Source organism: Trachinotus anak, unplaced genomic scaffold, assembly GCF_046630095.1.
Source record: "Trachinotus anak isolate AG129_WGS33_773 ecotype Australia unplaced genomic scaffold, CSIRO_AGI_Tana_v1 ptg000019l, whole genome shotgun sequence".
In the NCBI taxonomy this organism is placed as follows: Eukaryota; Metazoa; Chordata; class Actinopteri; order Carangiformes; family Carangidae; genus Trachinotus; species Trachinotus anak.
Window position 1 is genome coordinate 19907994 of NW_027273870.1, and position 23038 is coordinate 19931031.

General features: G+C 39.9%; 1 protein-coding gene across 1 annotated transcript in view; it reads left to right on the forward strand.

Moving 5' to 3' along the window:
• cntln (centlein, centrosomal protein) overlaps window positions 1-23038 on the forward strand; it is an 80350-nt gene continuing 57312 nt past the window's right edge. Inside the window, exons 1-10 of the mRNA XM_071504586.1 lie at window positions 1-326; window positions 617-704; window positions 4052-4140; window positions 5645-5729; window positions 9381-9515; window positions 10419-10598; window positions 12250-12383; window positions 13407-13569; window positions 14135-14389; window positions 21794-21934. Of these exons, the coding sequence (XP_071360687.1) occupies window positions 624-704; window positions 4052-4140; window positions 5645-5729; window positions 9381-9515; window positions 10419-10598; window positions 12250-12383; window positions 13407-13569; window positions 14135-14389; window positions 21794-21934 (1263 nt within the window). The 5' untranslated portion in view covers window positions 1-326; window positions 617-623. The remainder of the gene's footprint in view (window positions 327-616; window positions 705-4051; window positions 4141-5644; window positions 5730-9380; window positions 9516-10418; window positions 10599-12249; window positions 12384-13406; window positions 13570-14134; window positions 14390-21793; window positions 21935-23038) is intronic.

Consider the following 23038-nt stretch of genomic DNA (forward strand, 5'->3'; position numbering starts at 1 on the left):
CGGGCTTGTTTGAAAGGAATAAAGCTTTTCGGTCGTTATTGACAACGGTGTTACTCGCTGGCAAAGTTTATTTAGGCGTCGTAGAAAGAAAAGCTTCAATAAGAAATTCGTTACAGTGAATGGTTAAATATGCTTTCGTTGAAGCATGTCGCGATATTGTTCGGGACGCTGACAACTGCTGACAACAGACAGGAAACGAAAAATATGAATGTTTGTTAAGTGGCTAACGTTAGCAGAGTTAGCTCTAGTAGCAGTGTCTTGTGCTGTAACGTTAAAGCTGCTGCTACAGTGTTAATAGCTGCCTGGTTAGCAAGCTGTCAAAACAGGTAAGAGATAAACTGTGTTCACTTTAACTAAACAGCCTTCCACTGAGTTTAGTTGTATGATCCTGCAAGTGGGCTACGATAGCTAACGTCAGATAAAGAAATACAAATCCGTTGACTATATTGCTTTCAACAAGATAAATCAAACTCGTATCCAAATTAACTGTGTCACGAACGGGCTTATATGCTCATAAAGTGCCATTTAAATTACCTTGTGATCCGCTGCTATAAGTGCTACCTGTGCTATGACAGACACCAAACTGATAGCAGGTGGTATTTTGCTTCCTTTTCAGTCCCAAAATGTCCTCCCAAGACCACAGTCGTATCCTGCTTTTGGAAGGGCAAGTGAAGAGTTTATCAGATGAGCTCATGCAATGCCAGGTATGTATAAATGTACACTCAGCTGTCAGTTTATTAGGTACACCTAGCTAAAACTAAAAAGACAGTCCTGCAATAAATCCTAACTTCATGAAAGTTACAATGTTTATATTTTTCAGAGATGTGTAGATTCAACTCTATGATAATTTTGGAGGATGTAGTTTGTGATGCTGTTGAATTGTACTGCATCATATAGAGAGGTGTTTCTGTTATTTAGCCCACTCTCATTGATATAAATGGGCTGGACAAAATAGTAGAAACACCTGTTTATAATACAATTCAACAGCACCACAAACTGCGTCCTCCAAAACTGAGAGGACATGTCTCTCAAATAGTTGCAGCACGAATTGAACATTGTGAACTTCATGGAGGTAAGATTTATTTCAGGACTGTTAGACTACTAGTTTAGCTGGATGTACCTAGTAAACCTGAGTATATGTGTCTAGGGGGGGACGTGTACACATTGCTACATTGTGTTATCTGCTATCTGAGAAGGCTGCAATCAACGATTTTTTTCTTTATTGATTACATTGCCAATTATTTTTATGATTAATTCCTTTGTCTATAAAATGACAGTGTTCAGTGAAATATGTCTGTTATAATTTACCACAGACCAAGATGACATCTTCAAAGATCCTGTGCTCTTCTGGACAAAATATTTGACAAAAAAATGACTTAAACGATTATTTAATAATGAAAATAGTTGCCCGATAATTTCCTGTTGATCGACTAATTGGTTAAACAACTTATCAACTAAGCATCTCTAATAATAAGAAACACAAATGGCTTCCTTTTAAGTGAGCTGATGACAGCAAGTTCGATCAGCAAATGTCTATACATGTTGACAATTCAGCCCACTAGCTAAGGTGTTAAGGTTTTTCTAAGTGTTAAGATGTTCAACTGCCCCATCTTAATAATCTCACTATGAGGTACAATCTAAGTCTCTGATTGTACACTAATGCAGCAATTAATGTGAATACTGTTTGTTATTTGACTCTAATTAGTACGTTAATTGTTGTTTCACATATGCTTTTCATGGGCCTAGTGAAGCGGTGAAAGAAACATGTTATTTTTGTCCGTGTAAAAACTCTCTTTTAACTGTTTCATCTCTATCAGACAATGACTGCCCACTTTATTAGATTCAAAACCATTTTTAATTACCCTTATTTTCATTTTTGATCAGATAAAGACTTCTGATACACCCAAGATAGGTCTACATACACAGCATGTCTTCAATATTTAACATCGTTAAATATACAATAATACTTTCTGGGGAGATAAGGATGATTTAAAGATGAGTTTACTTTACCAAGTTGCATAAAGTGTATTTTAATTGTTCATCCTTACTCTTTTGTTCCAAAAGTGTGCAAATGTCCTGACTGCACTTTATTGAATGTTCAGCAAAGACAGGAAAAAATGTGCAGCAATTACCTGTTTCTACAGTACATTTGATTAAATCAACTCCCCCTCTATTTTTATTTGTTCAGATACATACAAATGCACAGATACAGAAAGTGCTTATGGGCAGATATGGGAACCTTTCATCCTCACTTTGTAAGCTAGTGATTGAGGGAGGATGTCCTTGCATATTCACCACCAGGTGGTGCCTAATAACATGAGTGAACTTAACCCAGCAGTTCTCACTTTGCATATCCACATTACCTTGCTATATAGGTATGTAGACAGCTGTGGGGCTCAGATGTGTCATTTTTATTTAGAGTTTTTATTAGAATATAGATGCCACCAAACACATGGGGCAGGAACATTTGCTGTGATGCTGTTTGATAGTAACTGCACCTGTGCCTGTTACCTTATTTATTCTGTGTATAAAGTTTAGTTTGACTTTTGAAGTCAACTTTTTTGTTAACTTAATTGTTAATTTGTTCACTTCACGCTGACAGTTCCTGCTGCTTTACATTAAACTGACATGGAAACCATCCTTGGTGGTCTTGGCTAGAGCTCAACATCAGTGATTCTGTCTATGTAATAGGGACCTTTAGTCGTGCAGTGTACCATTTAAGTAGTGGCATTAGAATACCATTGATGTCTTAAGTCTCTGGCAAGATGTACTTCAGGACAGCCATTAACTACAAAGAGTCTCATCTGTCGGCCAGCAAATGTTCCTACTAGACCATACTAATTTTATTAATATGTGGCTGAATTTCAGTGGTTCTTTTTGGTATGTTTAGCCCATGGTGTTTCAGTGTCTAGATTCAAGATGAATAATTCAGTGATCATCAAACGCACATTCAGTGCATCTTTAAGTACACATACGTCAGATGAGAGCTCTTGATGAGTGTCCTGACTGAACACTTGTCTTTGGATTGGCTAATGGCAGCCAAAGGCCAGGCAGAGGGAGACCACCTATTTCAAATCAACTATGCTGCCTAATTTCATCGTTAGCTGCATTGCAGGGTTGATTTGGTGAGATCTCTATCCCCCTTCACCGTGCTCCCACTCTGTATACACACACACTTACATACAGATGCATACAGAGACAGTGATCTACAGTCCTTCCACTTTATATGTTCAACTCATGGTCTTATCAAGGTCTGCTTCTGCCATTTTAGTAAATAATTGATTAGACACTTTTGAAAAGGGGGTTAAAATTCTTATACTAATTGGAGACCAGTAGATTCCAGTGGGAGGGATGACTTTTATCTTATGATGATGTGAACATAATTTATCAGATAATTTTATATTAAGTCGATTTGGTATAATTCTGTCTTTTAATGTCAGAAAATGTAGTTTTTAGATGTCCCTCATTAAATGTAATGTAGCTTAAAAATGTTTGAAAAACCAGCGAGACAATTTGAATTGGAAATGTGTCAGGGGCTGGCTGGGTTTTTCTACTTGAAGATGACTCTCTCTGTCATCAGCTTTGAGTTTCTTTGGGGCTAGTTACTTTGGAGCTGTAGTGGAAAACATATCCGGAGAGCAATTGATTAATAAAGAAAATGCAAGCTCGACTGCTGTGTTTTGATTTGGATCCCAGCTCTCCCCAGTCATAAATAGTGCATAATGACAAGTGTCAATGCCTGCTCCCCTTGAGTCGAAGGTCACATCTCAGCCATGGAGATTCCAGTTAAGAGAGGTTCATGATTAGAGGGGGCAGGCCAGATCAAAAACTATTTTGTACAAGATGTTTAAATTATTGATTGACTTCCCCTTATGTCGTATGCTAATGTCATTGAGCATCCTATTTAATTTTTTGTTTTTTTGTGAGAAAAGCTTGATGTGCAGTGGCTTTTCATCTGGGCCTTGCTGCATTTTAAGACATTTTCATCAAAAGCTATTTATCTCAATTAAGATTAACAGCTGTTGATTTGCTGAATCCTTCATTTCCACAGGCAGACAAGGAGTTTGTGTGGTCCCTATGGAAACGCCTGCAAGTGGCAAATCCAGACTTGACCCAGGCTGTCAGTTTGGTGGTTGAGCGGTGAGTAGATTCATCTTTTAAAAGTGCTACCTGAGGAGCTCAGCAGCCGAAAATTCCTTTATCTCACAAGTGAAGAGAAATATGTGTGAAAGTCGTTCAAGGGGTGTTTAAGGCACCTTGGCCATTCTACTGGGGTTACGACGGAATCTGGTGCAGATGCTGATTTAAGCCTTCTTATCCCCGGTCTAGCAGTTCAACCATGGAAACCCTTTTAATGAAAACACTCTTCCTCTGCTGCTCCCATACTGGACAGTTGAAACACTCCTGCCAAATACTTGTCTTTATCGGATAAATTGTGAGAATGAATATGACCTCTTTTGCAGGGTGGCTAAGTTATATGAAAAACAGTGGCATGGGAACTTTTAAAAAAGATGGCGTGTGGTTCAAGCTGCCAAGCTATACAGCTGGGAAAATCAAATATATTTCTCCATATCAGGAAAACATATTTGAGTTTAAATTGTTTTTGATGCAGGTATCACTGCAGTTTGAACAGCAGTTCAGTTGTTTTTTTCCACTTGGTCCAAATGACATTGATTTAAAGCTTCATTCAGTACTTCAGTTTTTACTGACTTTTTTCCTTTTGGGGATACATTCGAATGATATTTTCTCTATCATGGGTGCTTATCACATACTTTTTGAGGTCTGTCAGTTCTTGCTAGGCCCTTACTAGGGGTAAAACACAGTGCAGCAGTGTGCAGAGAGTTCCTCAGTACCTGTGCCTCTCATTCCTTCTCCACACCCTCTTCAGTTCCTTTATAGCCCCTTAGGAAACCCATCAAAGTATGTTGCTCTGCTGAGACTGGTGGGGGAACATGCATCCAGAGAGTGTATGTGTATTGTATCACCTGATGCGCAGGAGAATATTGACATGGTAATTGTGTCGACTCCAGTCAAGCGCTGGTGCCCACTGGGAATTGCCATTCACCCTCCCCTCCCCTTCCTGTGCAGATCTTGTAGAGTGATTGGTTGGTTGCTCAGGACATGGTGAACACAGCCCAATATACGAAGAGATGTAGCTAGGCCAGCCTGCGTTCCAGCTCCTCCAGGGACACCAGATACTTATTTCAGTGTCTATCAGGGGAGAGGGCTGATCAGAAGAAGCACAGAGACAAGACAAAAGGCCTCGAAGATGGGAGGTGTAGAAGGAGCAGGTGATGAGTGGAGGGAATGGAGGGCCCCTGGTGGCCTAAAGCGGTTGAAACAAACAGGTCCCCAATTGATACCTTGTTTTTGTCTCCCTAAAAGTTCATTATGATAAAAGAGGTGCTAGTGGGCATGAGACAAAAGTTCAGTTTGGTGTTGCAGCACTGTAGCTATGCTTTAGTAGCAAATGATTGAAAAAAACCTTTTCATTCATATTGACACCGCTTTTTTCTTAACTTTAGTGTCAATAAATTTGATAACAATAAAAATAACATTACTTACATGTAATGGGATGTAAAGGGAGCCACATTGTATAATATTGTTAACATTGTTATTTGTTTTTCTTTTCTCTTACCTCTAGTGAGAAGCACAAAGCTGAGATTAAGGACAGGAAAGTGCTGGAGATCCTCCAGTCCAAAGACTACACGATCCAGGAGCTGGAACAGGTACAGTACAGTTTGGTGCAGCAGGTTGTAACTTTCTGTGTTAAACAAATGCCCTTTAGATCTCTGTGACATTAATGGAGGGGGAAGTCATTCAACTAGGTCTGAAATAGACTCAACTGATACTTCTCATTCGCTTATCCCAACCACATTTTCATTATAGGCTTGCAAGTGAGGAGAAATATGTGTGAAAGTTTTCAAGGGGTGTTTAAGGCACCTTGGCCATTTTGACATTTTAATCTGTATTTCTTTTATATCATTTTGTGTCTCATGTCTTTCACTGAAACTATTTTATTTAGATAAGATTCTTTATTTTTCCTTTTCTAGGTTGTTATAACAAACACGTTTGGCTTAAATATCAAGTGAATATTTAAAAGCTAAATGTATTATAAAAAAATTCATAACCAGCACCTCAAGCTCTTTCTCTTACCTGCTTTCTTTTGCATCGCCCCTTGAGTAATATTACTTGATGATATGATGGCTAACGATAATGACATCACTAATGTAATTTACTCCAAATCATCATCCCTTCACTGAAGCATCTGTCAGTCCCCTTCATTAACGTCTCTCATCCAGAATCGTGTTCGTTCCTAATGAGACTGGCTGTAATGGAGTCATCAACTTGCCAGTGTCTTTTTTTTTTTTTTTTTTTTTTTTTTAAACAGTGCCTTCCTCAGCCATTTTAACTCTAAACCAGTCGATACAGTCAGTGCAGTCATAATAGTTGCTCATAGAAGCACAAGATATGTGATTATATCAAACTTTATTTCAATGCTAGTTTGAGGGCAGTAAAATGGTGCAGTCAGCCAACCTAGTGCAGTATTTTCACGCAGGTTTCAGACAGATGTGAATGAAACATAAGTGCAGGGACTCCTAGGTAATATAGCATAATCCTCTTGATGGTTATGGCTCTCTTGTTGTGGGTGTGTTATGAATATTCAGCTTCAATCAGTTTTTAAGTCTGACTGATGCATTAGTGGCCACGACAGCCAACTTGAAAGCAAATCTCCCAGCCTTCATTTATATGACCTCTGGATAGGACTGTGCTGGCAATGCAATGAAGTCAGGGAGAACTGGCTCCTCTACCATATAACAGAAATGTATCATAAAGTTCATGTAGAAGAGACATTATATACCAGACAAGATTATAAATTGAAGAAAAATGATGGCCCTATTATTTTGTTTGTATGGGAAAAAAAAATGTCTTCCTGTGGCATACAAAGATGTTAAGTTTGCTACAGTGCATATGACACTTGGGAAATGAAATACTGAAACACACTGATACTGGGCCTTGATTTCCTCAGGTATTTTATTGTTTGAGAAGAATTTATTCATATATGCTGAATGGGATTTGAAGGCTGCTTCATTTCAATAAGGCTATGGTGAAGTGAAAACTTAATTGAACCTAAGTAGTTGAATTAACTTTATTGTCATTATAACAAATGTTGCTAGGAATTTGCCTTGGTGAGCTAATAGTGCAACATTCAACACATATTAATAATAAACCATATCATAAGAACATTTTGAATATGCAATAGTAAAATAAATGTAAAAGATAAGTTAAAAATGACATACTCTAAGAGTTTGAGGTCTGGTAATGTATGTAATGTAATTGTCAATAATGCCTTTAAACTGACCATTTGTGATATCCATAAACATGAACACTTACCAGCCTCCACCTTAAGGCTATAGTGTACAGAAGTGGAAGCAGGGTGACTAGGTAGAGTTAAAGCATCCCTTTGATTAGCTGCTTGAAGAACTGTTGTAATTGAATGATTCATTCATCACTCTCAATCTATTCAATTCAATTCAATTTTATTTGTATAGCGCCAAATCATAATATACATTATCTCGAGGCACTTTACAGGGTAAGGCCGAGACCTTACTTTGTTATAGAGAAAAACCCAACAGTTCCCACAAAGAGCAAGCGGTTGGCGACAGGGGGGAGGAGAAACTCCCTTTTAACAGGAAGAAACCTCCAACAGAACCGGGCTCAGGGTGGGTGGCTGTCTTCCTCGACTGGTTGGGTTTAGGAGGAGAAAGGGGGGGTGGGTGGAGGAGAGAGGAGAAAAGAGAGAGAGAGAGAGAGACCAGGAACAGTTGTATAGGTAATGGTGTTATCAATATTAATGACAGATAACAGTGGTTAAATGACAGATAACAGTGGTTAATCTGTGTAAATTTTGTGTAAACCTGTTTACACTGTGTTGAATCAGTTTATCTGATGCATTTCAAATTTACTTTCATATTTGCATTCTTGTGCTTTTCTAAGTGATTGAAAAGCATCTTGTTTTCCTATTTTAACTGTTGGGAATGAAACTTGCAGGCTATTTGAAAAGCTCATTAATAGCACTTGGCTGTGTGCTGTGTCATCCAGCCCTCCGACATTCATCATCTCATCCATAGTCTTGAGCCATACATATCCAAATAGTGATTAATTGGTTTTTCCTTTTTTATTTTTTAATTTTTTAAATTTTTTTATTTTTTATTTTTTTTGGAGATGTGATGCTCTGCTGAGTCCACACAGGATCTCATACTCCTCTTAATGTGTCAGCTCTCCAACTTTGAAGTTTTATTTTTTCTTCCTGCTCTTCTTTTTTTATTCCACCTCTTTCTCTATATACTTTCCCTCGCTACTCTTTTCCATTTTTGTAACATAATTAGCTTTCATTTTTGAACTGCACTGGGAATTTTTAAATGCTAATCTTTCTGTCCTAGACCTCTTAACTTTGCGGAACCCCCTTTTTTTTTCGCTTCTATCAGTTGAGCACTACTGGGGTTCAAATTGTTCTTGCCTACCTCATTATCAACGTTTGAATTTATTGTCTGCTCTCCAGTATAAATCTCTATTAAAACCCCTCTGTTCTTAGCACGGCGAGCTAGGAGTAGCGAGGAACGCTAAATCCACTATCTGGATATATCTGAGTGATTTCCCTCAACATGGCAATTAATTGCATCCCAGAGCACAGTGTTATTTGAGAGAAGGGTGTACCCACAGAAGGCTGTGGATTACCAGCCAATGCCAAACCCCAGCTGATGCAGTGTTAAGAGGCCAGCCTCCTCCTACTAAGGCCACAAAGGCTGCCAAAAAACATGAAGTTAACATATACCAGCATCAAAAGTGGGTGGTCATTAAAATTATTGCACCCTTTCTTCTGTCCACTGTCATTAATTTGATCATCATGGAGCTTTATGATGTTTTGTGCTTCATTTTAGAATTAAAATGACCTCTAGTCAGTTAATCATTGTATGTGTTTTTCAAAACAAGATGCGAAAGGTTTGATGGTCGACTGCTTTTCCTTGTCTTAACACTTTTGTAAACTGAATATCTTTGAGCTTTGGATTGTAGGTAAACAAAAAACAAACATCATAATGATGACAGCTAGAGCACTGAAATTGTGATGGGCATATTTCATTGTTTTCTGATGCTAGAACTAAAAAATAATCACTTATCAAGATCTATTTAATATTTACTGATATAGTTTAGTTTCTGGTAAATTGAAGTTTTTGGTTCTATGGTGTTTTTATGGACACAATCCAAACCCTGTTTTTATAATACTGAGATGCATAATGTAACCTGTGAGACTTTTTCTGTCTCTCTTTCTCTCTATCTGAGTTTACCTCTGTATTTGTTTTTCTCACCGTCTGCAACAGAAAGTGACGGGACAGCAGCAGGAGATTAACAGCTTGATGCAGAACAGGACGACAGTGGACGAGGAGAGTGCCTTAATGAAGAAGGAGCTGACAGCTCTGCATGAACAACTGGTCAATAAGAATCAGGAACTTAAGGTTGGTGGAACATATTTTTCAGCTGCATTCTGGGCCTCAGAGTCAAAAAGTCTTGTGACTGTGTGGCACTGAACATGACAAGTTCCCCATAGCCACAGTCCTTTGAATCATTTAGAGGAGGAGGAGGATTGGTCAGCCCTCTTGAACACAATCTCTATGTCTTTGTGTCTTCTCCTCTGACTTTTCAACCTCACTCTGTCTCACCCTTTCTTGTTTTAAGCTTTCTTTCTTGCTACTGACATCAGAGAATACTTAACAGCTGGAAAGTGTGTGAGAGAGAGAGGGAGAGAAAGCAAAGCAGGTTGTTAACTTGCAGATAAATACTTAATGACTGCTTCTGTGGGGGAAAGTGAAAAGTGTGCATGTGATGGTGTGGCTTCTCCCTAATTATGCTTCGATGGGACCCAGCTATGATTAATTGATAAAGGAATGATCCTTACACAGTCTTGGTGAGGTCTCATGGCGAGAAATCGTAGGGGACAGCATCAAAGGAGACTTAGGTTGAGTCTAATGGGTCTTGCAGCCAGCACCATTCTCATTAGGAGCCTGTCATTAAAGCTGACAGACTGGCCCCTGTACCTGCATGAGCCCAGCTCTTGCAGCTCAGCTCGGCCCACACCAGCCAACATCTGGCCGCGTGGGCCCAGTCATACAGCACAGGTGACCTTGGCCAATCAGTGGCCCATGCAGGGGGCCCCTGCAGAAAAGCCGATCCACTGTTTACATATTAATTTCAGCCTCAGCCCCATGGGTTGCTTCTCTTTTTGCATCACTCAGTCTTTCTTTTCTCATTTTCTCAGTTTGAATGGCTACTTTTTCTGTTTCTCTCCTTTCGTCACTGTTGTTTATTTGGCCCTTGTGACCTCCCACTCTCCTCCTTATACACACATCTCTCTTATCCAGGAAATGAAGACGGAGTGTAGGAGGAAAGGGGAGGAAGAGCGGCAGGTGGTGCAGGCTCTAGAGGAGGAGAAAGAGGGATTAACATCCCGCTGCGCCGCCCTGCGAGCTGACCTGGAGGAAAAAGAGAGGCAGGCCAACAGCCAACGAGACCAGAGGGATGCTGCCCAGGCCAGAGTCAAGGTATGAACACGGTGACAAGTCAATTCAAAAACACACCCACACACAAAGTTGTACCCGTCCTCTATCTTGTGCACACCTTGAACTCTGATCACTCACACCCTTTCCTCCTCAGCATGTGAATGGAGAAAGATCTCCGTAACAAAGCTCACAATTTAAATATGCAGAGACTATATTCAAAGGAAGGAAAAATTATGATTTAACATGGGGGAGACCAGACTTCCTTCCACTCACCTGATGACCACAACTGAAGACTCCTATAAATTTTCATGTAGTTTGCATGTGTGGGTGCAAGAATTTCTGGGTTGTTGTGTGTTTTCTGTCATTCATTCTACCCATATGCAAGTAGGTGATTTTCAGAATCTGTCCATTGTTCCAGTCATCATTATTTATTATTAATACTTCTATCTCTGTGGACATGAGAAAACCTCACACTCTGCCCATCCTCATAGACTAATCATTATGAAACATATTGCTACTCTAGTCAAATGGAGTCAGACAGAAAGTCTTGTATAAGTCAGGGCTGCAGAGTAATTACACTTGGACGGGATGAAACCCGGCAACTAGTCTATGCACATCCATCACAGCCTAAGACACTCCACCTGTTCCTCATTTTTAGTATCATACATTGATTTGAAAGATGGAGATGGAGAATGTGGGGTGTGCAGTGGATACATCATACCAATTTGTTTGACATAGCAAAGATTTGTCAAGGAATTTATCATTTAATCCAGTGCATGCATGGTTGAGGCACGCCTATTATATAGTTATATGCACACACACACACACACACACACACACACACACACACACACACACACACACACACACACACACACACACACACACATATACACAATCTATGGCTTTAATGAATGGATAATGGGTTATAGCATTTCTTCCATGCCCTTCCTTGTAATTACTTAAGGCTAATTCATTTTTCATATGGTTAATTCTGGCCCTGCTTTTTAACACCGCTTTTAATTACATTTAAACTATCTAGGCTTGGGGACCTTTATGTGTTGGATGCCACTCACTCTGCCCTCCACTGCTTATTAAAGAGAAGCTGTCACTAACACCTTGTCTACACCTGCTACATATTGAAAGCAGCACAACAGCAGCAGCTGTAGTTCTATGTTTATGCATACATGTTGTCTGCTCAGGCACAACGCTGCTCTTAGAAGTGTTTTGACAATGCTCACATTTAATTAAGTTATTTATGTAAGTTGAAGACAGACTTGGTGCTTAAAAAGAGGCTTTCTTTTAGCTGGGTGTTGTGCAATGTCCAACATATATGTTTTATTACATTTCCAAATGATACATCTCTGATTCCGGTGCACTGTATGCAAAGTCTGCAATGGATTGAGGGCAAGGCCATGTAAACGCAACACAGACACATCTTGAAAAAATTTGTCTTCTTGCAAACAAAAAAAAAAATCAACTACCTGACATAAAAATGCCAATAATAAATATTGTGCCAGTCAGAGGTGCAAAAGCACATGATATTCATATGTTTTCATCCTCTTCTATCATCATCAGCACAACTGCTTTTCAGTGTTTGCTGTTGGAATATATTGTGAAAAGCTGCTCAAGTATCAGAGTTCCTTTATTTTTTGGAAAGTGCTTTAAACTCGATGGCACTCTACTTTACCAGGAGCTGGAGGAGGAGCTACACAATGCCTGGCAGGAGTTGTCTCGCTTGCAGAGTTACAGTAACAGTGTGGCAGGCCAGCTTTCTTCCAAAGATGGGGAGGTGGCAGCAAAAGAGGGGCAACTCAATCAACTTCGGTGAGCCCTACCACAAGCATTGCCCACTACATTTCAGTGTTTGTTTTCTTGTAACAGCCACATATTTACAAGTGATTCTTTCTGGTAATCTCACTAGTAAGAGGAAGTATAGATCTGTCCTGTTTAGACATATGTGTATACATCACTTCACATAGGTTACTTTGTGCAGCAGCTAGCTATATTTCTCTATGCTGTGAGGCTTGGGGGTGACACAGATTTCTTCCACTCTGGCTCACGTAAAGCCACTTGATAAGCCCTGCATAGTGGATGTGCTTTAAAAGAGGGAGAAAAGGGAAACAGGGCAGGCTTTGGCTAAGCTTTAGTCGATATGATAAAAACTGTGAGAACCGTTGGAGCCTTAGTGGTAATCTCAACCTTTTTTAACTACTTTTCTGTTTTAATGCCAGAGGCACTCTGACATGTCAGTCACACCAGGGCTAGAAAGCACGCTTGAGGTTTTAGCTCTGTGATTAAAGATGTCCTTGTATCTTTGTGGTAATTCCAAGGGACAAAACAAATTTCAGAAATGAACTTTAATGCTTTCTCTCAGCATGTGTTAAGTGAAGGAAATTTAGACATTGATGATAAAAGAATTAACAAATGTATCACAGCCCATGAGCCATTGCAATAAATTGACAGTATTTTTCAGTACAAGTATGTGAATATTTGTATAATTTAAATTACATATATATATATATATATATATATATATATATATATATATATATATATATATATATATATATATATATATATATATATAAAACTTTTCATTTGAAAATATTTTTGCACTTTTACTATTAATTTTAAGTTATCTGACGTCCTCACATCCTTGTGTTTTTACAGAAGAATTCTTATAACGTCATCACAAAGATTTTATACTTCCTACCTTTAATTTAAAAAAAACTTGAGTGTATAATTTAATTATAATTTAATAAGGGAAAAGAATGGCATCACTGCTGTAGCACACGTACAGTATGAATTTTTGTATAACATGTTGCGTGTGTTTGTGTGTGTGTGTAGTCGTGAGTTCGCAGAAGTGCAGACTCTATACAGACAGAGCACAGAGCATGCAGCAGAGCAGAGCCATCTGATCAAGCAACTGGAAGGACTCAACCTAGACACACAGAGAGTCCTGAGGAACCAAGAAGAGGCACATACTGCTGACACCACCTCCTATCAGAGGGTACTCTCACATGCACACACACATGCCAAACCTCAAACTCATCATTATTATAACCACTTTGTTGCACTCCACTCAGGCCTCACCCGCTGTGGTGATTTATTTCCAAGCTAGCTGTAACCTACAATTATTTTACTAGTGCCAGAAAAGAAGGACTTTTCTCACAGTATCCTGTTACTGTGAATGGGTTCTCAACCTACCACCCCTCTGTCTGTACTACTGTGCCATACACAGCCCTGCACAGGCAGGGGCATACGGAGAGTCCTGGGGAAATTATTAGTCTGAAAACACGAATATTAAGCAACATTTTAGTCTCACTCCATATTATCTTCTTTTTGTCTTTTTTCCCTTCCATTTTTCCTTTTCGTTCTTACTTAGATGATCTTAGCATATGTTTTTCCTATTACTGTGGCAATAAAAAAAACATCCTCATCTGAAAACACTTGCCTAATCCCATGAAGGATTTTGCCTCATCCTCTATTTGAAGTCCCATCCTTGGTTAACCTGACCCATTCCCTTACCTCTTCACCTCCCCGCCTTCTCTCCATCTATCTGTGCTTGTTGATAGCTGTACAAGGAGTTGAGTCAGTGCTACCAGGCCCTCATGTCTAGTGAGGCCAACCTCCGTCAGAGTCACCAGGAGCTTAGCAGCCAGCTGGCTCAGAAAGACCAGCACATCCTGCAACTCCAGAGCCAGCTACAACAGCAGCAGCAGGAGCAAATACAGCTGCAGCAACAACAGCAGCTACAGGCTCAGCAACAGCAGCTACCAGCTCAGCAGACGACCATTTACCCGTCACCCAACAGACAAACCAACTTTAAGGTAAGCACCCCTCTCATTCTTCACCATCTCCTCCACACAGGCCCTCTTTCTATCAAGTGCAACACAACCCCAGGCTAAGAAGTGGTTTTCTATGATACCTACTCTGCTGCAGTTGTTGTTGAACTTTGATATGCACTTGTGTGGGAAAACAAAACATGTATGCTTATTATTCTCAGCATATTATATCGATGCCTTTTTTTACATAATAAACACATTATATTATGATGCTTCTGTCAATCACTTGTCTAGAGCCAGTGTCTAATTGTCCTATGGTAGAGAAACGGCAATGTGTAGGTGGATTAGTAGGCACAGCAGTAACTGCTAAGCCCTAGCATGGCCTGTGGTGGTGGTCTTTAACTGAGAATCACTCTCTTGATATCACTCTAGTTCACCCTTGATCTATCCATCTCTCTTAGCGGCAGTGTCTTTCATGTCAGCTATCTGATCTTCCCTCGTTCTCAGTGCTGGGCACACATGCACTCTCTGACTTACTTACTTTATCTATCTTCTTTTCCTCCTCCCACCCAAGTACCTGGAAGTCCTTTTAACAACTCTGGTCACATAGCAGAAAAGACAGATAAGAGGTGGAGAGAGGTGATTTAATTGGAGCCCAATACTGTTCTTGAAGATGATGTTGGAGTTACAGTTCTACATCTATCAGTCAGCAGGGGTTTGGCTTTAGCTCACTACCTTTGAACTGTCACCCCAAGGGAAATAGAGGCTTCACTATAAATTTAATAGTGCAGACACAATTTAAGTGTCCTTTAATAACTGCTAATGACATGGTGACAGGTGTTCGTTGGACCGCACAGTGTCAAAGACTTAGTTGAGAATAGTAACGTGTATATTTTTCAGCCCGCCTCATGCCAACAATATTGTAGAGTGCTGCATTTGTTGTTATAATGCATCTCTCAGTCTGCTCTGCAGTAGAAGTTTTCTCCTTTTGCAGATAAACCAACTCTGTAGCTGAAGATAATATTTTTGCAACAGTTGAGCAATTTCTGTGCCTCCACAGACTGTAATTGTTTAATTTGATTGGTTGATATTTTCTGACAGTGCTGTCCCCAGACTGTGGAAGCTAAAAGATATCAGCTCAAATGTTAAGTGAGTTACAATCGCCCTGTCTCACTTAACCCTGTTAATTTAACCAGCGGTGAAGTATAAATGGATCATTTAGTCGGTAATTAAATACAGTACTGCAGTGTTCCCCCAGTAATTAATACTACATTTAGGGAAGATGCAGTTAGTGCTGCGTGTGTGTAGTGAGGGCATGCATGCATGCATGTATGAAGTGTACGTATGTTTGTATGTATGCGTCTGTGTATACGTATTTTTGTTTGTTTTATCAACTCTACCTCTTCTCTCTTCCCCAGCCAGGTCAGAAAAAAAAAAAGAAAAGCATCGCACATTTTCAGGCTTGAGATGTAATTACAAAAATATTATGTATAGACCCTGTGCTAAGAATTAATATTAACTTTTGTTTACTGAACACATGTAGCTGCTGTCTGGCTGATTTGTTTCTTTAACTTTTAACTTTCTTTAACATCAAAGTGAACAGATCGAGTATCCCAAGGTATAGCGCTCAGTCAGGAGGGCTTTCCGTTTCCCACTCTGTAATTTCACTGACAGGTTGTGCGTATGTGTGTACGTGTGTGTCTGCATGGGTGCGTGTTTGACTAAAGGTGTGTGTATCTGAGCGCATAATCGCAAATTCTGTAACAACTTCCTCCCGAACACCTGTTAAATTCTAATGCTCAGGTTGTTAAGGCAGATTTGATTTTAATTTTAAATGTTTTGGTGGAAGTTACCATTGGAGGTGATCAAAGTGCTGATCGCTACGGGAGCACAGGGGGGGAGACGCTGTGCTCATTTGAATATGGACAAGAGCGACGGCTTTGAACACCCCTCCTGCAGTGGTTTTGGGGGGGGGGGGCGGGGATAAAGGTGGAGGGTGGGTGAGAGGAATAACACCCATTGTGTGTTATACTTCCATGCTGTGCACCAGGATTGACTGTCTGTTCTCTCCTGTCTTATGCCAAGTTAACTCTTTACAGGAAGCTTAACACGACTTTACAGATGCTTAAACTTACACGAACAATGTCTGTTGTACCCAAACTGTTCTTCCTAGCTGTCATTTAATATAAATAATGCTATACTGTTAGCCTCCTGTGTCAATTAACCTCTCAGGGTCAACATTAGATTAAGAAATTGATGTTGCTTTTCTTTTTTTTCCTCCAAAACATTAATCTTTCAGTTCCATGTAGAAAAACATTATTGCACCAAGGTCTTAACTAATGATTATTTTTATTATTGATAAATCTCTTGATTGTTTTTACGATTTGTCATTTAGTGTATGAATTCCAGAAAAATTTTGGAAAATGTTGATTGTAGTTTGCTGAAGTCTAAGGTAATAGTTCCAAATTCAAAAACATTCAGTTTTAATTAATTTAAATGGACACAAATGATCTTATTGGAGAAACTATAGACTTATTCTTGATTTATAAAAAACTTATGATTACTCAGTCAACAAATGGAGTAGTTGTTTCAACTCTACTTGCACTTTATTTTTTATTTTTAGGTGCATTCTGTATTGTGTATTTGTGTGCTGAAAACACTGAGCTACAGAGTATAAATGGCCCCATGCCCTCATCTGCTAGCTGTAGGGCCTAGCCGATCATCAGGCACCTGAGTGACCCCCACGCACCATATGATGCAGTCTGAACAAACTGCCAGGTTGGGGAGGTTTGGGCTGCCAGGTTGGGTGGTCACCATCACAATCTAGAGGCAGGGAAGATCCCTCATTAGTGGACAAAAAACTAGCTAGAGTGAACATTCAATCATTTATGACTATTTCCCAAACTGCATCATTGTATTTATTGTAGTCTTGTGTTTGGCTACTGTCAGAGCTGTGCTGTGATTAAAGACCAACATTAGAATCCATAGCAGACCTCAGGCTTTCTGGAACCTTCACTGCAGTAAATGAGTGGTAAGTTGTTAATTGTGTGGGCAGTCATTCAAAGCACTGGTTATTCTCTCATCAGTGTTAGAAAAGGGAAAATTAAGCATCTTCATTCACTCCAGAAAAGTTTCATCTAAATTTCCGAGAAAGAAGCCCCAGTGTCTTTTAAATGTTTGAAAACTTTTTAATGGACAGTCAGCCTTTTTCACAGCAGACATTTTGACTTGTCACAGTAGGAAAAGCACAGGTGTAAATAATGAAGTTTTAATGATCGCTGAATTCCATTAAGCTGCTTCAGGTTCAGATTGTGGGTATTTTTCATTCTGGCTGTTATGGCTTACTAGGACACTTGAATAGAACAGTAGTTTAACAATAACATCTGTGCTTTCCCTCTTCTTTGAAGAAGGCCTACACTCATTCTTACCATGACCTCTTATCATGGCCCAACTCTATGGCACTCCTTGAAGAATTGTGCACGTACATCATCACCTAACTTTCCATTTTTTTTCAATTTTAACACATCACACACAAATTATTGATAACACATAAAAGTCCCTCATATCATTATAACCTTAAGCAGAGAAGCAACATTTCCCGAGAGCACCAAGTTTTTTTTCCCTTTTTTTTTTTTTTAATAAATTGATAGATGCCCACATGATGCATCCCCCCTGACTTGTTGAGATGGTTTTTAGCATCTGCTTCTGGCTTGTTATTTATGTTAACCAATATAAACACTTTTAGATGTATAATTAAAGTGCTAGTTACACACACACATGTGCGCATAAATACACCCACCGTTTTGCCGGGTCACGTTTGGATTAGGTGAGGCGTTTCTTTTGATCATCATCATCATTAATAGGTACCATCAAGTGAAAACGATGAAACCATAATGCTACAAAGAAACATGGAAATTAATTTTTCATCCAAGAGCTAAACAAACAGAGCGAGTCAGCCAGAGGGTTCCCTTGTGTATTTTATACAACTCAACTTTTTAGTGTCTATGACCTTTCAGTGGACCTTAACAGTATAAGGATAGAGGAACTTACAGTAGAAAGAAGAAACATGGATTTCAGCCTGTATATGATATTTACCCTGACTGCGCATCGGGGCACTTTTAGTCTTCTCTGCTGATGTTCAGGAGAATGTGATGAAAAGCTTGTATCAGTCAGATATTTTTGACTTATCTTCACATCGGGCTTATTTTGACTCTGACTGCTGTCTTTATTTGTTCCCCATCTGGAATGCCACTCCTGTAGCTCAACTGTCAAGACTTTTCTAAGAGCATGGTAAAAATGTATTGCAACCTGATGCTTGTATCCACATATGCCCCTACATGTCAGGTACATCAGTAAGCCTCCTTATGTTAAAAAAAAAAAAAAAAAAATGGTATCAAGATTATAAATTCATATCATGCTTAAAATTACAAAAACAAACTGATAAATATTTTATCACTTACAGTGCTGTTTTTGTCGGCCACTCATCTCATGTATGATTAGTAAATATTGTTGTCAACACTAGTCTGTGTATGAGCGTGTGTTTGGACCTGGGCCATGTCCAGGGCCAGAAACATACTAATGACATGGACTCCAGTGGTGTGTTTTACCAGCTCAACTGCTCTCATTAGATGAGAACCTCTGCGTAGCACAGCTCGCCTCATTAATGAAGCACAGCCATGTGCCGCTGCAGATACATGCACACACTCGTTCAAGCACATACACCCGGGTCAAACAGACTGTGTGGGAGGACTCAGGGCTGTGTACACACACACACACACACACACACACACACACACACATAGATACACCTACTCACTGTGTACTGTCCTTCTACATATTTGCAAACATATTCTTTGAAGAATCACCATCTCAAATGCAAAGTGCACTTGGGCTGGTGGGGGGTTGGGGTATGGGGGCGTGGGGGCATCCAATCACTTTCACAAACCCTGTCCCTTCACAAATGTGTGTAAATGTGTTTGTGTTGCATGTAGCCTTGGTGTGTGTGTGTGTGTGCCTGTGTGTGTGTTTCAGAGGCCCCTCCTGATTATAGCTGCTCCATAATTAACAGTGATCAGATTTGTTTTGTGGCATAAATGGTGCATGTGTAGAACATTAGGCCTGGCAAGTCTCATTTCACATTCAGCTCAAGGGCTCGGCAGCAGACGGGTCACGAGCTTCAGGGAGCACAATCACAAGCCTCGCTCCATATGGTCCTGCCTGCCGCATCCTCACCAGCAAGGGCCGCGAGTGCCAGACAAGTTCCCCCAAGAACCTAATCGTGTTCAGTAATTACCAAGACCGGCTTTTCTTTTTTTTTTCTCCTTCCCTCCCTCAGCTCCCCCCTCAATCTCTTGCTCTTTTTTCACTGCACCTGCATGCTCTTCTCCTTTTTAAGTCTCATGCACTCTCCTCATCCAATGCATTTACTAAGCCGCTTGTAATATGTTTATGTTTTCCCTTTTACATCTTTGTTGCTTTACTGTCTCACAATTTCCTTGTTTTTATTTATTTTATTTTTTTTCAACTTTTCCTGGATGAAAATCAGGATGGGGATGTGAGAGATTGTGAGAGGAAAAAACTCAGACACTCCCACATCAGTTAATTTCTAAATTGCTTTATGTGGCTGATGCCGAAAAACCCAGTCCATCCTCCTGACTGCCTGGAAATTATAAATAATTGTAACAGATGCGCCAATATGGCCGGCCTCCAATAAACGAGGCCCCAGATAATTTGACCAACCCCGTTTGACAGGCCAATTTAATAAAACATGAACAAAATCTTCCTCACTAATAATTTATCATCCCCTCTCCTCCCCTTTGGTTAAAGTTGATTACCCTGGCAGTTAACAAGGTCACGCCCAGATGCCAGGTTTCTGATAATGCAATCAGGACTTGTTGGGAAAAAAAGGTGATGACATCCTGTGCAGTTTTCTTCACTACCTGGGCTCCCAGTACAGCACAGTTGTGAAGGCCTCTGTTTGTCAAAAGACTTCGATTTGATGTGTTGAGTTGATAGCAGCAGGTGAGGATGTTGTTTTAAAAGTTTCACACCTTTATTTGAGGGATTTAAGAAAGGAAAGGTGTGAATATGCAGTAAGGTGATGGAGTCAAGAGGTATGTTGGTGAGTGTTAACATCTGGATTAATGGACCCAGCCATCTTTGACTATAGAGTGCATGTGTCTATAAGACTGAATGTATCCTGTCCCTTCAAGCTAACATTTCTTTATGAACACGCACAATGAAGGGCCATACGCGTGTGAAGTGTGAACATTGAATGTCACATTTAAGTGACATGGACATGATAAAAACCGGTTTCCTTATAGGAATGTACATGTGTGGGAGTGTGCATGCATCACAACCTCCTCCTCTGCGGGTGGGCCCTCTGCTTTATCCTTGTCCCTTTCAGTTTGTTTTGGTAGACCCTGCTGTGTGCTGAGGTGTGCAGATGTTGCAAGACCCAGGCTAATAGACACTGATAAATAGATGGGTCATAATAGCACATACACACACACACACACACACCACAGTGCTGGAGGTGGTAGATAATTGTCCCACTTCCACATGACACATCTGTTTGTTGGCTTTAGTTTACATTAATACTGTAAATTCCTTTTTTGTTGTGTGGCAACATTTCATTAGGGTCCATTGAGGTGACACTTGTCATGGGGCAAACGGGTCTCTTGGCCTCTCCTATGGATTCTCCTCGTATAGCCCACTGTAATTTGTAATGATATGATAAAAATATATACAGAAGCTTGTTTGCGCTTCAGTTTAACAGAGTTGATATTTTCTGTTTTCCGGTCTTAAACCTCCCGAACTGCTCACAAACTCATCGGGGCCGACCTGATAATATCATCCCGATATTTAACTCAAAAATATTTAGGTTTTAAAATCAGGATGATAATGATCAGTCCTGGAGCAGCTGAAGCTATTGCCAAGAAACAGTACATATTCTAGCCCCCTAGGCTAATGTTAGCAAGCATAGTACTGTTGGCACATATTAAAACTGACTGTTAAAATCGCTGAAGAATAGACAACCTGCGTCTCCCCAAACATTTTCACATCCAGACTTGTTTAGCCTTCTGCTTTTGTTTTTTATCACTGCAAAGATTTTCTGTTGCACCACTTGTGAGATGAGATCACGTAAGGTGGCACATGGCTCGCTCATTGCTCCCCCTGGCACAATAATCTTAATAATAGTAGTGTGTGATGTGCGATTATTTTCAAATCTTGTTTGAGATTAGAGAGAAAATAATCTGGGATAAGCATTTATTAGGATTGTAAAACTGTGGTCTGAGCCCAGTTTTACTGTAACTTTGTATTCACAATTTGTTTTGTAACTTATCTCTTGTACATTTAAGCCTGTCTCTCTGTAACTGTCCTTTGTGCTTGCTCACAAACACAGACACACACTTCTTTTGACATCCTTTTGTTTTTCTCTCCTTACAGGCAGTGATGTCAGAGCAGGCTGATGCTGCAGCTCAGAGGTCTAGCCCTAACTCTGACCAGGCCTCCACCCAAGCCTCAGACCCCACGCCACAGGACAAGACCCTTCAACGCAGATCCACCAGTTCCGTCAGAAGACAGCAGGTAGATTAGCACACACTACTGTCAATTATGTCAAAGACAGCCTATAGAGCTAACATGCCCACAATTATCCATTACTACTTTGCTCAGATCAGATCAAAGCCATAGAGGGGGGATATGAAGGAAATGGTCTGAGAATCATGTGATTTATCAGACCCTGCCTCTGCCAACCTTTGTCCTGAACTCCATAACACATACACAGATGCCCCTCCTACTGTGACCAGGCCGGCGTGTGCTGCTGGTTTCACGCATGCCTTGGGCTCAGGCACTGGCTAATTTACCGCTTCAGCAGTACATTATGAACAAGAAAGAAGCTTTTGATCTTCTCAGTATTCCACTCATAAGTTTGGCAGGACATGTTTCTAGATGGCCTCACTCACTGTAACGCTGGCCTGAAGACACATTGTTTGATTTATACCGCTGTCCTCATTATAGCCTCAGTGGAAGGGCTTCTGGTCTGGCAGTTTATACATGTGATGTAATTATTTTGTAGAAAATAAATAAATGGTATTGATATCATTTGATGTGCTTCCCTTTTCTGGAGGCTCTGCTGTTTTTGCCCCAGGACACACACATATGTGCACACACACACACACACACACACACACACACACACACGATCTGTCTGCTGTTATGCACCTATTATTAATTATTAAGAAATATGCCAATTTTGATCCTTATGCTGATATTGTAAATCAGTGGACCTGTAATGCATTTTTCACACAATACATTTTTGATACCTTATTACACTGAATAAAAACATGTATCATAATAGGATTTTTTAAAGTGTAAATCAGTGTTTAACACCGTGCACATGCATTGTCCTTTTGAAGACATTAAACTTGACTTTAACTAATCTATCAAAAAGCCCTGTGAAACTAAAATAATCTGCAGTAAGTCACTTTTTGAGAATTCAGAATTTTGAACCTTTTCAGCACATTTACATACCTTCTGTGAGTATGAAATGAGTGCTGATAGCAAAAATCACTTAGCCCTCCTTCTCACCACATGGGCTCGGCCACACTATTTCACAGATGACACACAAAGTCCATAAATAAGATTGTCCTTGTCACACCTTGAGAGGCCCGAGTTTTACTGGATGTGATG